The 17,017-nt window shown below is 35.5% G+C and overlaps 1 protein-coding gene across 1 annotated transcript in view; it reads right to left on the reverse strand.

Moving 5' to 3' along the window:
- The window catches only part of LOC118764392 (low-density lipoprotein receptor-related protein 2-like), a 280,304-nt gene extending 263,990 nt beyond the window's left edge, over nt 1–16,314 (reverse strand). Inside the window, exons 1-5 of the mRNA XM_036505163.1 lie at nt 16,183–16,314; nt 15,897–15,982; nt 9,126–9,263; nt 4,419–4,709; nt 1,241–1,357 (exon numbers count right to left, since the gene is read on the reverse strand). Of these exons, the coding sequence (XP_036361056.1) occupies nt 1,241–1,357; nt 4,419–4,709; nt 9,126–9,237 (520 nt within the window). The 5' untranslated portion in view covers nt 9,238–9,263; nt 15,897–15,982; nt 16,183–16,314. The remainder of the gene's footprint in view (nt 1–1,240; nt 1,358–4,418; nt 4,710–9,125; nt 9,264–15,896; nt 15,983–16,182) is intronic.
- Between the last annotated feature and the right edge of the window lie 703 nt (nt 16,315–17,017).

Here is a 17,017-nt window from a genome sequence, read left to right on the forward strand (position 1 = left end):
CCTATTACACATTTGAAGTAGTTGGTGTTAGGAAGGGCATCCAGCAGTAGAAACCGTGTCAAATCAGACTGGAGTCCAGTGCAGCCTTCTGGCTTGGCAGCCCCGATCAAACCGTCCAATCCATGCTTGCATGGACTATGGACATTAAATGATGATGATGATGATGATGATGATGTGTGTGTATGTGTATAGATATATATGTATGTCTATATATGTGTGTATATATATATAAATTAGAGAAACTACCTTTTATGAATTCAAAATGAACAATTAAATTACACCATCTAGAAAATTACATATAATAGAAATATTATATGTAATTAAAATAATAATATACCGATAATTTGTTATTCTACCAAATATATACGATTTTATTATTATTTTGCAATTTACTTAATCATCGGTATATTATTGTTATTTTAATTTTAATATTTCTATTACATGTAATTTTCTAGATTGTGTAATTTAATTGTTCATTTTGAATTGATAAAAGGTGTTTTTCTCTAATTTTTATATATATTATATTCTGCGGAATTTGATTTAGTATTTCTAAATTGAATTTTTCCCTGTAAGTTAGGAATAATATTTCCTCCTCTACATGATATGGCAGTCACTTTGCCTCTTACTCAGATTTTCAGAAATTTTGCATGACTGTATCCGAAAATTTCTTCACACAACTTGATTAAAAATTCAATATGAGCTATATGTAGACATGCACAAATTCTGTAAGTTTAAAACTTTTCATAGGATCTCCATGAATCGAACTTTCTTCAATGCAGTTAATCTTACAACCTCTTTTGTATCTTTTGATGTTTGGGAATTCTCTGATGTTTTTTCGGCTGACGAGTACGAGCCATCTGTATTCACTGCATTTTTTGTAGCTTATTAAAGATGTCCTCGTACGAAACGATCGTACCGAGATTTTAATCCATTCTTGTTGCTTTTTTCCTATTTGTAATCACCCCACTTGTCGTATGGTTAACACCATATAGATTTCCAGTGCATCCTAGTTAAGGACCATATTCATGTGAATTCTTTAGAATTCACTTGAATCTCAATTACTTAACCGTATATATATATATATATATATATATATATATATATATACATGCATATTGCTATTTATAATTATAATAATATTATAATTGTAATTATTATCTGTAATACACAGTACATATATACACATGATTTTTTTATAATTTATATTTTTTGTAAAAGAAAATGTATTTCATAAACTCACTGCAAACTTTTTCATCTGTATTATCAGGGCAATCTTTGTATCCATCACATATCCACCGATTTGGTATACACTTTCCACTTGTACACTTGAATTGATTGTGCAAACACTTCCTTGAAGCTATATATGTTAAGAAAATATAAGAATTTCAATGAGAACACAGATATTAATTGCCTTTTTCTGTGTGAATAAAGTTTGTTTAATTACAGTATTTTCCTGCATAAAAGATGTAGTCTCACATACAAAGCATTCCAACATTACAAGTATATATTCTTGTCATTCAGTCATTGCAAATATTTTGCAGGTGGGTGAAAGTTTGTTAACATTACTTTGATTTTTCTGTGAGTATTTTCCACTTGGATGTTTAAAAATCTTTATTAAAGGTGCAGCATGGCTACGTGGTAAGAAGCTTGCTTCCTAATCGCATGGTTCCGGGTTCAGTCCTACTGCATGACACCTTGGGCAAGTGTCTTCTATTATAGCCTCAGGCCAGCCAAAGCCTTGTAAGTGGATTTGGCAGATGGAAACTGAAAGACCCCCATCGTGTATATATATATATATATATATATATATATATATGTATATATATACATACATACATACATACATATATATATATATATATATATATATATATATAGGTGAGTTGGGTACAAAAATTCAGGGTGAGTACTTGATAATTATAAGCACCTGTATATACCGTTTGGTGGTGTAGGTGGTGAAGTAAATTAATCAAAATAACAACATGATGCCAAGGATTCAGCGGTACATATGTTTCGGACCTTTATTAGACAAATTTATAACAATGCATAATGTGTGTCTATGGCCTTCTTCAGCCGCGCACAATTACTACTTCAAGGACATGTATTACATCAAAAATTCTACGTTGGGGATGCAAATCCTCTCAGTCGCGTATGACATAATGCGGTACCAGCACAAAAATGAAGTGTCCATCCCGTCTTTCTCTGTGCTGGTACCGCATTATGTCGTATGCAACTGAGAGGATTTGCATCCCCAACGTAGAATTTTTGATGTAATACATGTCCTTGAAGTAGTAATTGTGCGCGGCTGAAGAAGGCCATAGACACACATTATGCATTGTTATAAATCCGTCTAATAAAGGCCCGAAACATATGTACCGCTGAATCCTTGGCATCATGTTTTTATTTTGATTAATTTATATATATATATATACATATATATATATGTATGTATGTATGTATGTATGTATGTATGTATGTATATTTGTTTTGCAAGATTCTTGACGTGAAATCGTGTGTTGAAACACATATTGTTATATTTAGGTATGGTCATTTTGCCAGTTTAGCCAATAAAAACACACGCACTACATATTTGGTGTTAATTTGCTTCAGCTTTATTTATTTTTTACATTAATCTTAATCTTATTTCGGCCAGAGTTCTTTCGTCACAGTTCTGTGACCTCATCAGTGGTTCTATGTTTTCTTCTTTCTTATTTGTGTGTCACTCCTTACTAACGATCAGCCATTTTGTATTTTGTATTCTTATTGTATGTCTTTATTTGCGCATGCGTATACCCCCATGTGTGTGTATGTTTAGTTAGTGTGTGTGTGTGGTGGGGGGGGAAATGCCTGTATTATCTGTATCTCCTGTTTATACACGTTCGCGTAATTTGTTCTTGTTTATTTTGTTCATGTGTTTATACCTACTTATTATTTATTTTGTATTTAATTAAATTAATTTTTTAAAAAATTTTGTTAATGTATATAGTTATTTAATTCCATTTGTTTACCTGTGTATTTTATGTTTTTTTATGTTTTGTATATATTGTTATCAGTTTATGGGGATCTTATTCTGTCATATGTTGTGGTGTGTTGGGGGTGGGTGCTAGTGTTCCATTCTAGTTTCCTCTTCAGGCTAGGTTTATTTTCTATTATGTGTGTAGCTTCTGTAATTTGTCTGATTGTTGCGTCTGTTCTATGTGTGGACAAAATTTTAATTTCTATGTTGTTGAGTGAGCCCCCGTGTTCCTGCTCAGCATGCTGGTACAGAACCGATGAGCTCTTTTCTTCTTTAAGTTCTCTCCAATCTTCATTTACCCATTCTCCTATGCTCCGTGCCGTTTCTCCTACGTGCGTCGTTGTCTTGTTACTGCATCGTCCCTCTGTACATCTTATACTATAGACTACATTTCTGGCTTTACAGTTTGTTTGTGGGCTAAATCTACATACAGTACAGTTTCTATCAGTACAGGGGGTTCTACTAAAAGAGTAGGTTCTAGCGATTAGGGATTTGATAGGGTTGCCTGGCCTTTCAACAACCTTGATCCTTAGCTTACGTTTGTTTAGGGCCCTTCTAAAGCAGCACGCCAGTTCGCCTCTAGGGGTGGTGTCGAAGATCATGACGCTCTGGTATTTGTGGCTATCATACCAAGATTTGGCCTTCCCGATTTTCTTCTTAGTCCTTTCAACAGTGTTCCATGACTTGCTCCTATAGGAGTCTATAGTATAAGATGTACAGAGGGACTATACAGTAACAAGACAACGACGTATGCAGGGGAAACTGCACGGAGCATAGGAGAGTGGGTAAATGAAGATTGGAGAGAACTTAAGGAAGAGAAGAGCTCATTGCTTCTGTGCCAGCACGCTGAGCAGGAACATGGGGGCTCACTCAACAACATAGAAATTAAAATCTTGTCCACACATAGAACAGACGCAACAATCAGACAAATTACAGAAGCTACACACATAATATATATATATCATGAGTGGTTTATTTCTGTCCATGCTAGCTATGTCTCTGCTAGCTTTTAACGATTTCAAATAGAATCCATTCAATTGTAAGATTTAATGCTTTTCTCTGACCCCTACATATATGCCTGCTTACTCATCACTTGTCAGCTCTCATTACTATTTGAATAAAGTTACAAAGTTTTGTTTAAAAACTGCCTTCTGTTATTCATTTACTCATGTTTCTCAAAAGTGCATTTACTGGACTTCTCCATGAACACTTTCATACTTTAAATCACTGACCACTCCCACTACATTGGTGGCTTTCTACATTGGTTACATTTTACACTGCAGACGTTTTACACCTTCATTAGGATCATTGTAACTAGGATAAAGGCAATAAATTTATTTTATTTACTGGATGTAAACGAATGATTAAAGAATCAGAGAATTGATAAATGTATTTAACTCACGTGATGTACAATTAACTTCATCAGAATTATCATAACAATCATCCTGCTGGTTACAGACTCTATAATGGCTGATACAGCGTTTGTTTTTGCATTGAAATCTGGAAGGCGGGCATTCTTTTGGTGGTTCAAATTCTGTATGATTAATGCATGTTCTGAGATCAGTGTCCAACTTCATACCATACGGACAACCACAATGGCGACCCAGTTCCCCATGGAGAATGTCTTGTGTCATAGGCACAGCGAAACAAAAATGAGTACAATCACCATTTCTTTGAATGCATGGATTTGAGGCTAGGAAGAAAATGGAAAATGAAAAAGAAATGTTAAAAAAAAAATAATACAAAAGAACAGGATATGATATAAATAATAAATATATTTGAAGCACAAAAGATGCACTTTTTTTTCAAAGAATTGTCACAAAAATTCATCCTGGGTCCTGTATGTTAAGTTGGGCTTTCGATAAGCTTTACTGTACTAAAATCATTTTGCTTGAACATGCGTTACTGAACTGGGGCATGTAATATACGCATGTGCCTTTTATGCCATCAAATATGGTGGGGTTTTAGAGGGTGGAACACAGGGTATCTGAATGAAGAAATGCCCACCTGAAAGAAGATACCCTGAAGTATTATCGTTCAACTGTCTACACTCAGCAATGTGTGTAATTATAGAAAAGCCTAACGAGAATTTATTTAACCTAGACTTGAGGCTATTCCAATAAACGTTTCCATTGAATGAAACATTCTATTCTTTTTTTCTTTTACTTCTTTCAGTCATTTGACTGGGGCCATGCTGGAGCACTGCCTTTTCGCCAAAGAAATCAAGCTTATTCTTTGTAAACTTGGTACTTATTCTATCAGTCTTTTCTGCCAAACCGCTAAGTTATGGGGACGTAAACACATCAACGATGGTTATCATGCGATAGTGGGGCCACAGACACAAACACGCACAAGCACACACACAAAGTTATATATATATATATATATATATATATATATATATATGTGGGGGGTTTGTTGTATATATATATATGAGTATATATATATGTATATATATGTGTGTATATATATGCGTGTGTATATATATATGTGTGTGTGTGAGTGTATATACATGTATCTGTATATATATATATATATATATATATATATATATATGTATGTATATATTATATATATAGAGAGAAACTTAAAGAATTCCAAGCACTATTCACATCCAATTCACGATGGAATATAGCCAGCAACAACTCCTCTTCCTCGACATCCTCATTAAGAAATCTAATAACGTAATAGAAACAGATATACACTATAAGCTATTCCAAGCAATATCTACCATTCAATTTATGCCACCCCAGACACACCAGAATGAATATCCCCTTCAATCTAGCAAAAAGGATATGTACTATAATTTCTAATGTAAACACCAGAAACACACGACTACAGGAACTAAAAGATACACTCATCACCAGGAACTACCCACCTTCACTTATTGACATATGCTTTCAACGTGCCCTTCAACTCAACATCCAGGAATTCAGACATCCCAAATTAACGAAAAATTTACAACCAAAAGCCCTACCATACATCTCCACACAGCCCTCTCAACAATGAAGCCTTCGACACCATCCTCCAAAACATACCCCTGCTAAAAAAGGACCACAGAATGAACTTAATCCTCCAAACACACACCATCATAAAAAGCAAGAGACAGCTCAAATCTATGAAAAGTCTCCTAACACAAGCCCGAATACACTCAACAACACAGAAGCCATCAGTAAAAAAATGTGGAAGATCCAATTATCTAATTGAGGGATCAGAGTTCTCCTTCAAACAGGGACAACGTTTCACAGTGAAAAGCAACTTCACATATGCTTCAGAGAACCTGGGTGTCAAGAACAATACATAGGCCAAACAAAAAATAGTCTACGTAAAAGTATGGCCCTGCACAGATCCCAGATAAAAATTCCCCAAAACAGAAAAATAGCATTCAGCCAACACATAGACATTTGCGCCAACAACAAAAATCCAAGCTTCAGAATTTTCACAATATATAATATATATATATAATTAAGAGAACTAACATTTATTTATTTATTCAATAGTGAGAGATATTATCTATATTAAATCATATAGAAAATAATATATTATAATAAATATTATTCAAAATATCACTAAATTAAATAAACATTAAATTGACTGCGCACGTTTCCTGACTATATCTTTAAATGAATAATTATAAAATCGGCACTATTAAAATTAATCCTATTTTAAAATATAGCCACTCTTCAGGTCTAAAATAATAAAATGAATGTATGTATCTTAACATATAATAATTAACAAATAAAAATAGAAATATACACATCGTAACAATAAAATATTAATGAAGAATAAAATCATGACTTATCTTATTGAAGAATACGTTAAACTGGGAACCTAGCCTTGCTAAGAAATTTATCACGTTAAAACATGACGTAAATAATATTTATAAAATAAATAGATAGAAATATGTATTTTAGCTGTGAAAATAACAATATGTATTTTAACTGTGAAAATAAGAAATAAACTAGATGTAATATACCATTTACTAGAAAATTGTAAATTATACATACATATGTATAATTCTAAATTATACATACATATATGTACATACCTACATATATATATGTCCCTATAATAATTATCTATATCTATTTGAATGAATTTATATCTATTTTATCTTTAGTTTATTTCATGTATTTTACATATTTTAAAATATTTAACCATTTTAAAGTATCATTAGCACTACTCCAAAGTTTTAGATAATTAAGTTCATTTAATCTATTAATATATTTATCTAAAATGACCTTACTTAATTTACCTAGATCTGATTTACATGGACTTGGTCAGAATAAAAATTATCCTTATAGTCTTTTAAAGTAATTCTATGGTGCATAGGTACATAAGGTTCAGTTTTATTATCTAACTTATATTTCATCATGATTAATTTAGAGGCCTTATTTATTACTATAAGGAGTATCTTCTGGAAGAATTTTATATTTTTTATTTATTTATTTCTCTAATAGGTTATCATATAATTTAACATCTAGTTTATACAGATTCTTAGTTTTATCTTCCATATTTCGCATTTCTTTTATTCTAATAGCTAAATTTCTTAAATATTCATTATGTCTATTTGGGTATTTATTAATAATAATAGTAGGGAATATAAATTGATGAATATAGATTAATTTATAGAAATGTAGTTTATTTTATGTATTTTACGTATTTTAGTTTTAAATTATTCAGAAATTACAATTTTTCCAGTAAATAGTATATTACAACTCGTGTATTTTTTATTTTCATAGCTAAAATATACATTAGTTTCACAGCTAAAATACATATTTCTATCTATTTATTCTATAGTTATTATTTCCGTCATGTCTTCACGTGATAAATTTCTTAGCAAGGCTAGGTTCTAAGTTTAACGTTTAAAATTTCAGTCAACTGGTATTCTTCAATATGATACGTTATGATTTTATTTTTCATTAATATTTTATTGTTAAGATACATACATTTATTTTACTATTTTAGACCTGAAGGGTGGCTATATTTTTAAATCGAATTAATTTTAATAGTATCGATTTAAAGATATAGTCAGGAAACGCGCGTAGTCAATTTAATGCTTATTTAATTAAGTGATCTTTTGAATAATATTTATTATAATATATTAAAAAATTTTCTATATGATTTAATATAGATAATATCTTTCACTATTGAATTAGTTAGAGGTTATTTCTCTTAATTATATACATACACACACACACACACACACACACACACACACACACACACAAACACACACACACACAAACACACACACACACATATATATATATATATATGAATGAAAGTCTTCTTTCAGTTTCTGACTATCAAATCCACTCAGAAGTCTTTGGTTGTCCTGAGGTTATAGTAGACGACACTTACCCCAGATGCCGTACAATGGGACTGAACCTGGAACCACGTTGTTGAGAAGTAAGCTTCTTGCCACACATCCATTCGTGTGCCTCTTTACTCTTTTTATTCTTTTACTTGTTTCAGTCATTTGACTGTGGCCATTCCTAGTATTTATTCTCTTTGCTAAACCACTAGGTTATGGAGGCGTAAACACACCAGCATCGGTTGTCAAGCGATGTTGGCGGACAAACACAGACACAGAAACGACAAACGTATACACACACATACATATATACATACACAGATATATATATATATATATATATATATATATATATATATATATATATATATATATATATATATATATATATACACGTACGACGGGCTTCTCTCAGTGTCCGTCTACCAAATCCATTCACAAGGCCTTGGTCGGCCCGAGGCTATAGTAGAAGACACTTGCCCAAGGTGCTACGCAGTGGGACTGAACCCGGAACCATGTGGTTCGCAAGCAAGCTAACTTACCACACAGCCACTCCTACGCCTATATGTATATACTTGGGAGATAAGACCCCCCTCAAATGAGTGGAGTGCAGTGTTGAAGGTTACGGAAGTATGACAGACAGACAGGAGTGAGTGTCTTGTTGAAGACATAAGTACTTAGCTTTTCTGTTGGGAACAAAAAGAGACAGAGAGACAGGGAGAGAGAGGGGGAAGAGAGAGAAAGTAGGTGCTAGAGAGAAGAGAGTGTGACAGATAACATCTTTTCACCTACCTTCAGTTGTCTGAACATCTTTGTCATATATTCTTAAATCCCTTGGGTGCTCCAAGCATTTCGTCAATGTTTCCAATGGAGAATCCCCTGTTTTCTTTGTACGCCCCAGCATAAAATAGCTCAAAAGATACAAATCATCTGATGAAAAGATATAGAAATTTGGATCACATTCAACATTTATATTCTTGTTAGTTTTGTAAAATCAGTAGGTTTTATAATATATTTCTTGTGCATTACTTTGACAGTATCTGTAACACAGCTGTTAACTCTTTAGTATTTAAACTGGCCATATGGAGGCTATGACCAAAGGGCTATTACGAAAAGGCAATGACCAAAATGGCCATACGGAGGCAATGACCAAGATCTTTGGCATTATGTCATGCTTGAGAATAAGACCCATCAAGCTGAGCAAAATCACAGTTGTGCAGATATTGGTGTCTTGCAAATGGCACTTGTGTTGGTGACGCGTAAAAACACCCATTACACTCTCAGAGTGGCTGGCGTTAGGAAGGGCATCCAGCCATAGAAAACCATGCCAAATCAGATTGGAGTCTGGTGCAGCCTTCCAGCATGCCAGCCCAGTCAAACTGTCCAACCCATACCAGCATGGACAATGGACATTAAATGATGACGACGATAATGATGATGATGATGATGATGATGATGATGATGATGATGATAATATCTGGTCAAAATATTCCACCTCTTCAAACCACCCAGATTCAGCTTCTCACACATACTCTACATCTTTCTAAAATACTCACATCACCTAAATCTCAAAAGTATTAAATGATCCATGATCAATTCAAAATAATCTATTAGACTGTGGCCATGCTGGGGCACTGCCTTTATGAACGTTAGTCAAATAAATTAACCTTAGTATTTATTTTTATTTTAAACCTGGCACAAATTCTATAGGTCTCTTTTGCCAAACTGCTAAGTTAGAGGCTGTCAAGTAGTGATGGGGACAAACTCAGACACAAAGACAAACACATACACACACACACATGCACGCACTCACACACACAGATAATGGGCTCCTTTCAGTTTTCATTTACCAAATCCACAGACAAGGCTTTGATCAGACTGAATTCAAAACTTTGTTATTGGGAAGCAAGCTTTTTATTACTCAGCGATGCCTGTGCCTATGTTAATAAATATTACATTTGACAGAGTAATCTGAATGCTTAAAGGATTAAACTCCTACTGAACTAAGCTTGGAGCCCATGTCTGATTTCAAGTTACATTTGTTTGACTTAGTATTTGTTAATGCCAAAGTTTCATCTGGCAATTTTCACATTCTGTAATTAAGAGGTTTGATTATTAGTTGACTGGTTAAAAAAGTCAAGAGCTCATAGGATCGGGTACTTGGTTTCCAAGGCATTCCAGGGATCAGGACCACAAACCTCCTTCTGAAATGACTACCACTCCATTATGAGTGAACTGGAGCAACATGAAATGAAGTCTTTGCTCATGGACACAATGCATTGTCCAGGCTGAAAATCAAAACCATGGTCTTATAGCCGTGAGTACAACACCCTATTATTAGTGAACTCAATTTAGTTTCTGGATCTTCGCAGTCACAGCATATCTCCAGAGGTCTCGGTCTTTTGTCATTGCCTCTGTGAGGTCCAACGTTTGAAGGTCATGCTTGACCACCTCATCCCATGTCTTCCTGGGTCAACCTCTACACCGGATTCCTTCAACTGTTTGGGAGTTGCACTTCTTCACACAGCCACATCCGATGTTTCTTATGTCCAACATTTATCTCAGGGCACTTGCACTCTGTCGTGTGTGCACATTGACATTACACATCCAGCGGATCATGCTAGCCTCATTTCTTTCGAGCCTACACATGTCCTCCACAGTCATAGCCCATGTTTCACTGCCAAGCATGGCAGTTCGCACACATGCATCATAAATCTACCTTTCACTCTCAGCGAGAGACCCTTTGTCACCAGTATTGTTAGAAGCTTTCTAAACTTTGCCCAGGCTATTCTTCTTCTAGTGAGCATCCACCCCCACTAGAAACCTGGTCACCTAGGTAGCAGAAATATAAACCACTTCTATTTTCTCCCCATGGAGTGTGAGGGAATGTGTTTTCTGAGCATCTGTGGTGTTTATTGCCCCTGTGCATCTGCCGCACACGAAAGCTATCTTCCCGGTTAATCTGCTTTTGATGTTGCTGCACCTCTTCTGTGTCCATAGCTTACACTGGGTACATCTAATAGAGTTTCTACCCACACCTTTTCTACAGATCTAGCAGGGCCACCTACCTGAGGGTGTGTGTAGTGTGTTTGCTCTCCTACTTACTAGAACTTTGGTCTTTGCTACATTGACTCTAAGGCATTTTGATTCTAAACCTTGTTTCCACATCTGAAATTTCTTCTCTAGTTCTGGTAGGGATTCTGCTATGAGGGCCAGATCATCAGCATAGATGAGCTCCCAGGGGAAACCCGTCTTGAATTCCTCTGTTATTGCCTGGAGGACTATGATTAATAAAAGGGACTGAGGGCTGAACCTTGGTGGACCCCTACTTCTACCTGGAATTCTCCACTATACTCATTGCCAATCCTAACCTCACTAATGGCCTCTCTGTATAGGGCCTGTACAGCCCTTATTAACCATTCGTCAATCCCCAGTTTCTGCATCGCCCACCAGATAAGGGATCGGGGGACTCTGTCAAAGGTTTTCTCCAAGACCACAAAAGCTAAGTACAGGGGTTTAACTTTAACCAGGAATATGGCATCAGGGGTGCTTCTACTTGGCACAAAACCAAACTGCATCTCATCTAGGCAGACTCTCTCCCTAATGAGATGGGCTATGACCCTCTCCGTGACCTTCATCACTTGATCCAGCAGTTTGATATCCTTGTAGTTAATTCTATTTAGAGTATCACTTTTACCCTTGTAGCAGTTGACTATGGTGCTGCTACACCAGTCATTGGGTATGACTCCATCATGAACTACCTGATTTAAAATACGAGTGACTAGGCCATAGCACACACCACCAGATGTTTTAAGCATCTCAGCAGTGATTCCTGATGGGCCGGTGGCTTTTTCTGGTTTCATACCCTTAATTGCTTTATCTACCAGGGAGCTATCTATTCGGATAGCTGGTCCCTCTATTGGATCAACATTTGGCAGGCATATCTATATATTAATATATATATATATATATATAATATATATATATATATATATATATATATATTGATTTTTGTTTCAAAAAAAGTTTTTTATACACAATTGCTTGGAAGTGCTCAGGTCAAACAAAAGACACTAGACATTATGGTTTCAGAAGAGACGATATTTAGATAATCATCCTATAGCTATGAATTACATCAACATGATAAATATACATAACACAATAAATACACCAACACAAGAAACATATCAATATATTATTTATTATGTAATTCTTACTTCTATTCTAAATAATGACATGTTCCTTGTCTTGGTGTATTTATTATGTTGATGTAAATCATAACTATAAGATAATTTACTAAATTTTGTCTCTTCTTAAACCAAGTTATATAAAATTCATATATGTATATTTCGTTTTGGGATTTGGTTTGCACGATTCTTTATGTGAGTTCGTGTATTGAGTTCGCATATTCTGTTGTGTCAGGAGAGAGTGATTCGCTTTTTGTGCTTTATAATTTAACGCACTCACCGGTAAAATTTCCACTTCTTTCTATTTTTTTAATTTTCTAAAATTTCCGTTGCATCTTGCAACCTTTTCAATAGTCTTGACTCTGTCTGTTATTTACACTGCGTTCCTCTTTGTTTGTTTGTGCGCATGTGTGTGTGTATGTATACATGCATGTATGTATGTATGTATGTATGTATGTATGTATGCATGCATGCATGTGTATGCATATATGAGTGTCTGTGCATATGTATATATGTGTGTAGTGTGTGCATTTGTATGTATGTATTCTGCATATTCATGTGTTTGCGTGTCCACATGTGTGTTTTTTATGTGTGTGTGTGTGTGTATGTTTGTATATGCATGTATGTACCATTGTCTCCTTGTGTGTGCATGCCTGAGTGTGTGTGTGTGTTTTGCAACTGTGTACCGTGTTTTTATGTATGGATGTGCATCTCCATATGTGTTCTTGTGTGGAGTAAAGTGTGCGTGTGTATATATGGTCATGCGTTTCAGTCTTCATTTGCGTATGTGTGCTTGCCTTATCATATAACCTATCTACCTACCCGTCTGTATGTTGATCTGTTTATTTTCATATCCATATGCTTACATACATGTGCATATACATATACATATAGGGAAAAAATTCACGAAAAAAACAAAAGACAAAGACAGGTGGTGTAGACAACAAACAGATGTATTAGTATAACGCTCGGGAAGTGAAAAAGACTTTAACATTTCGAGCCTATGTTCTTCCACAGAAAGGAACACAGAAAGAAACAAGGAGGGAAAATAAAGAATGTGTAGTGGCTAGCGATCTATCATGGCAAATGCCGGACAGAAAGGTCACACAGGAGAGCTAGGGAGAAGGGGAAGTAATAAAGTAGCGATGATCCCAAAACGAAGGTGCGTGTGCGTTGTATAAGAGAGTTTGTATATGCCTGTGGAAAAGGGGTGGTGATCTTGACGTGTGCATGCGTGTATGTGTAGGTGTGAGGAGGAAAGATGTGAGGAGAGGAGGTTAGATGAAGAGGGAAGGAAAGTTGAACCCATGTAGCACAAAAGAGCGAAGAGAAAAAATTAATACCTGTTCACGGCGCAAACGGGAGTCCGGATGGCCCATTGTGCAAGGACAATCCGAACACATGTGCGTGCACACACATATACACACATACATACATCAATCTACATAACAGCCCACTAACTACTCTACCTGTGTAAACTGTGGGTATGGGGGTATAATATCTACTATGTATAGTTCCTATTAGGTTTGGAGGAAGTTTCATTTATGAGGACGTACTCCCGTATTTGCTTGAGTGTTGGGTCTTTTGGGTCTTTCGGGTGCTTGGATAAGATGCAGATGTCAAGTTGACCCAGGCTGCCTCCATGTTGGTCTTTGGCATGCTGGTAGAGTATGGAGGACTGTTTTTTGTCGTCACATTGTCTCAAATGTTCATTTAGTCATTCCGCAATGCTCCTAGATGTCTCCCCTATGTATGTAATGGTTCATGTCTTTATAAGCACCTTCTATGCATCTTATGCTGCAAACTACATTTCTAATTCTACAGTTAATGCCAGGTTTAATTCTACATACCATGCAGTTATCACTGCTGCATATGGTGTTCTCAAAGGGGTACGTCCTACATAGTTGAGATATGGCGGAGTTCCCTGGTTTTTCAACAATTTAATATTGAGTTTGATCTTCTTCAGAGCTTTTCTAAATCTACAGGCTAGTTCTCCATGAGCTGTGGCCTCTACAAACATCACTCCTTGATATTTGTCGGTTTTATACCACATGTTCGCCCTGTTTGCTTTGTCACAAGTTCTTTGTATCATATTCCAGTCTTTGTTTGTATATCTAGGGCAGGTACCACTGGTATCATTACGTATAATGTTATCTAATTTTAGCACCCCTATATACTCGAACCCTATCTTTCTGATCATATCCAGAGAACTGTATACGGTGCATGAAGTTCCGTATATATTTTTTCATTTCATAGGGTTCGCATAGTGGAGACACGTTGTTCATTGTCCTAACTAAGTCTGCTATCAGTATGTCAGTTTTCATGTTGTATGACAAAGCTGAGTTCTTGTGAACAACATATTTTGAAGTTATGGGTTTCATGTAATAGTGGAGGAGCTGCACTCCATTGTTCACAATCTGTAACCAATGTTCAGTATCAAGTACAGGGAGTCTATTGTTGAGGTGCTTGGTGGGGTAATCTATAGCTACCTTGATACTTTGGCGGGTGTAGTTAGCTTCTTGCTGGATGCTCCTCATTACGTTCCTCTCAGTCTCTATACCACCGTAACTAGAATTGGTCCTAACTATGATATTAATGTTATCTACATATCTACTGTAGAGTTGTGGACTGTTCTGCTAAACTTTACTTAAGTTTTCTGTCCCGCCAGGTCATGAAGAGTGCGACCACATCTCCAGCTGCACCGACACCGATGGCTGCACGTTGAACCTGCATGTCTTTTTGTTAAACTTTACTATGTGATTCCTTAAGGTGGTTTTTACACTGGCCCCTTGAAGAACTACATATACAAACACACACACACGTGTGCACACACACATACATAAAAACACATGAACGTGGACATGCAAACACATGAATGTGCAGAATACATACACACACACATACATACATACATACACACATACATACATACATACATACATACACACATACATACATACATACATACATACACACATACATACATACATACATACATACACACATACATACATACATACATACATACACACATACATGCATGTATAGGCAACACACACACATGTGCACAAACAAGCAAAAAGGAACGCAGTGTAAGTAACGGACAGAGTCAAGACTATTGAAAATGTTGCAAGACGAAATGAAAATTTTAGAAAAAAGAAAAAACAAGTGGAAATTTTACCGGTGAGTGTGTTAAATTATAAGGCACAATAAGAAAATTACTCTCCCGAGACACAACAGTATGTGTGTGTGTGTGTGTGTGTGTGTGTGTGTGTGTATATGTATCTATGTATGTATGTATTCACACATATCAGGTGATCACAACTCTCTCGATACAACATGTTATGTTAAAGGTAACAAACAGTGCAATACTGACCTCCATAAACAAAAATCCTTACAGGGGTCCTAAGTGTTATGCCAAGAGTTTGAACATTATTTCCATCTAGATCTGACCGTTGGATCCTATGAAAATGAAAGCATAAACTTGTAAATATATCAACATCTACACTCATAAGTATATTCATATAAGAAACAGTGAACTTATGAAGAAGCGTCGTGTAAAAGCTGATATAGGTCTTCTTTGCCAGGAACTGTTAATACACTGATAATTAGTAAGAAAACAATTATAAAAGAAAATGTCTTCGAAACAAAAATGCCATTACCTTTTAAGGGAAAAATCAGACCAATATAAATGGTCAGCTTTGAAGTCGATTGTAAGACTGGCTGGGTACCCTAGCTCATGTCGGCGTATATGCTTCACATTGCTACCATCAGCAAAAGCTCTTCCAATATAAGATAGCTTCGCATGAACTCGGCTTGCAAAGAAAATTAAACTGAAAAATATGAAAAACAGCAATGTAATAAACAATCAATCTATCTACCTCTCCCTCTCTCTCTCTCTCTCTCTCTCTCTCTCTCTCCCTCTCTCTCTCTCTCTCTATCTATCTATCTTTTTTGTACCCCCCTTTGTTTTCTTTCTTTCCCTTTTATGATCCCTTTTGATCGAAAACCTACCCCACTTTTTTTTTCTCCCCCAAAAGAAAAGCTCTACTTTGTAATCTGTCCTGTCTATGTGCAGCTCTGTGTGGCTAATAAAGAAACATATCTATCTATCTATCCATCTATCTATCTATCTATCTATCTATCTATCTATCTATCTATCTATCTATCTACTATCTATCTATCTATCAGATCTATCTATCTATCTATCTATCTCGGACGCTAGTCATATCGGCTCCAAGTAAGTTGGCCACTTTTACATGTTTAAAACTCCTTGTTGTCAAATATTTTGTTCTAATCGTTGTGCAAATTCATTCACTAAAAAACCTGAGAATTATTCACGTAGAATTCCGCCCCTGTATGGGCGAAATTACAAAAAAACTTCAAAACTTTCGTGGGTTTTTTAGCCATTTTTCATTTTGAAAATGGCAACTAGAAACCACGTGGCTAGCCCGCCAGTCATGCAGAACGGTAGCAAAACACTATTGCTACCACTAG

The sequence above is a fragment of the Octopus sinensis genome, linkage group LG8 (genome assembly GCF_006345805.1).
Source record: "Octopus sinensis linkage group LG8, ASM634580v1, whole genome shotgun sequence".
In the NCBI taxonomy this organism is placed as follows: domain Eukaryota; kingdom Metazoa; phylum Mollusca; class Cephalopoda; order Octopoda; family Octopodidae; genus Octopus; species Octopus sinensis.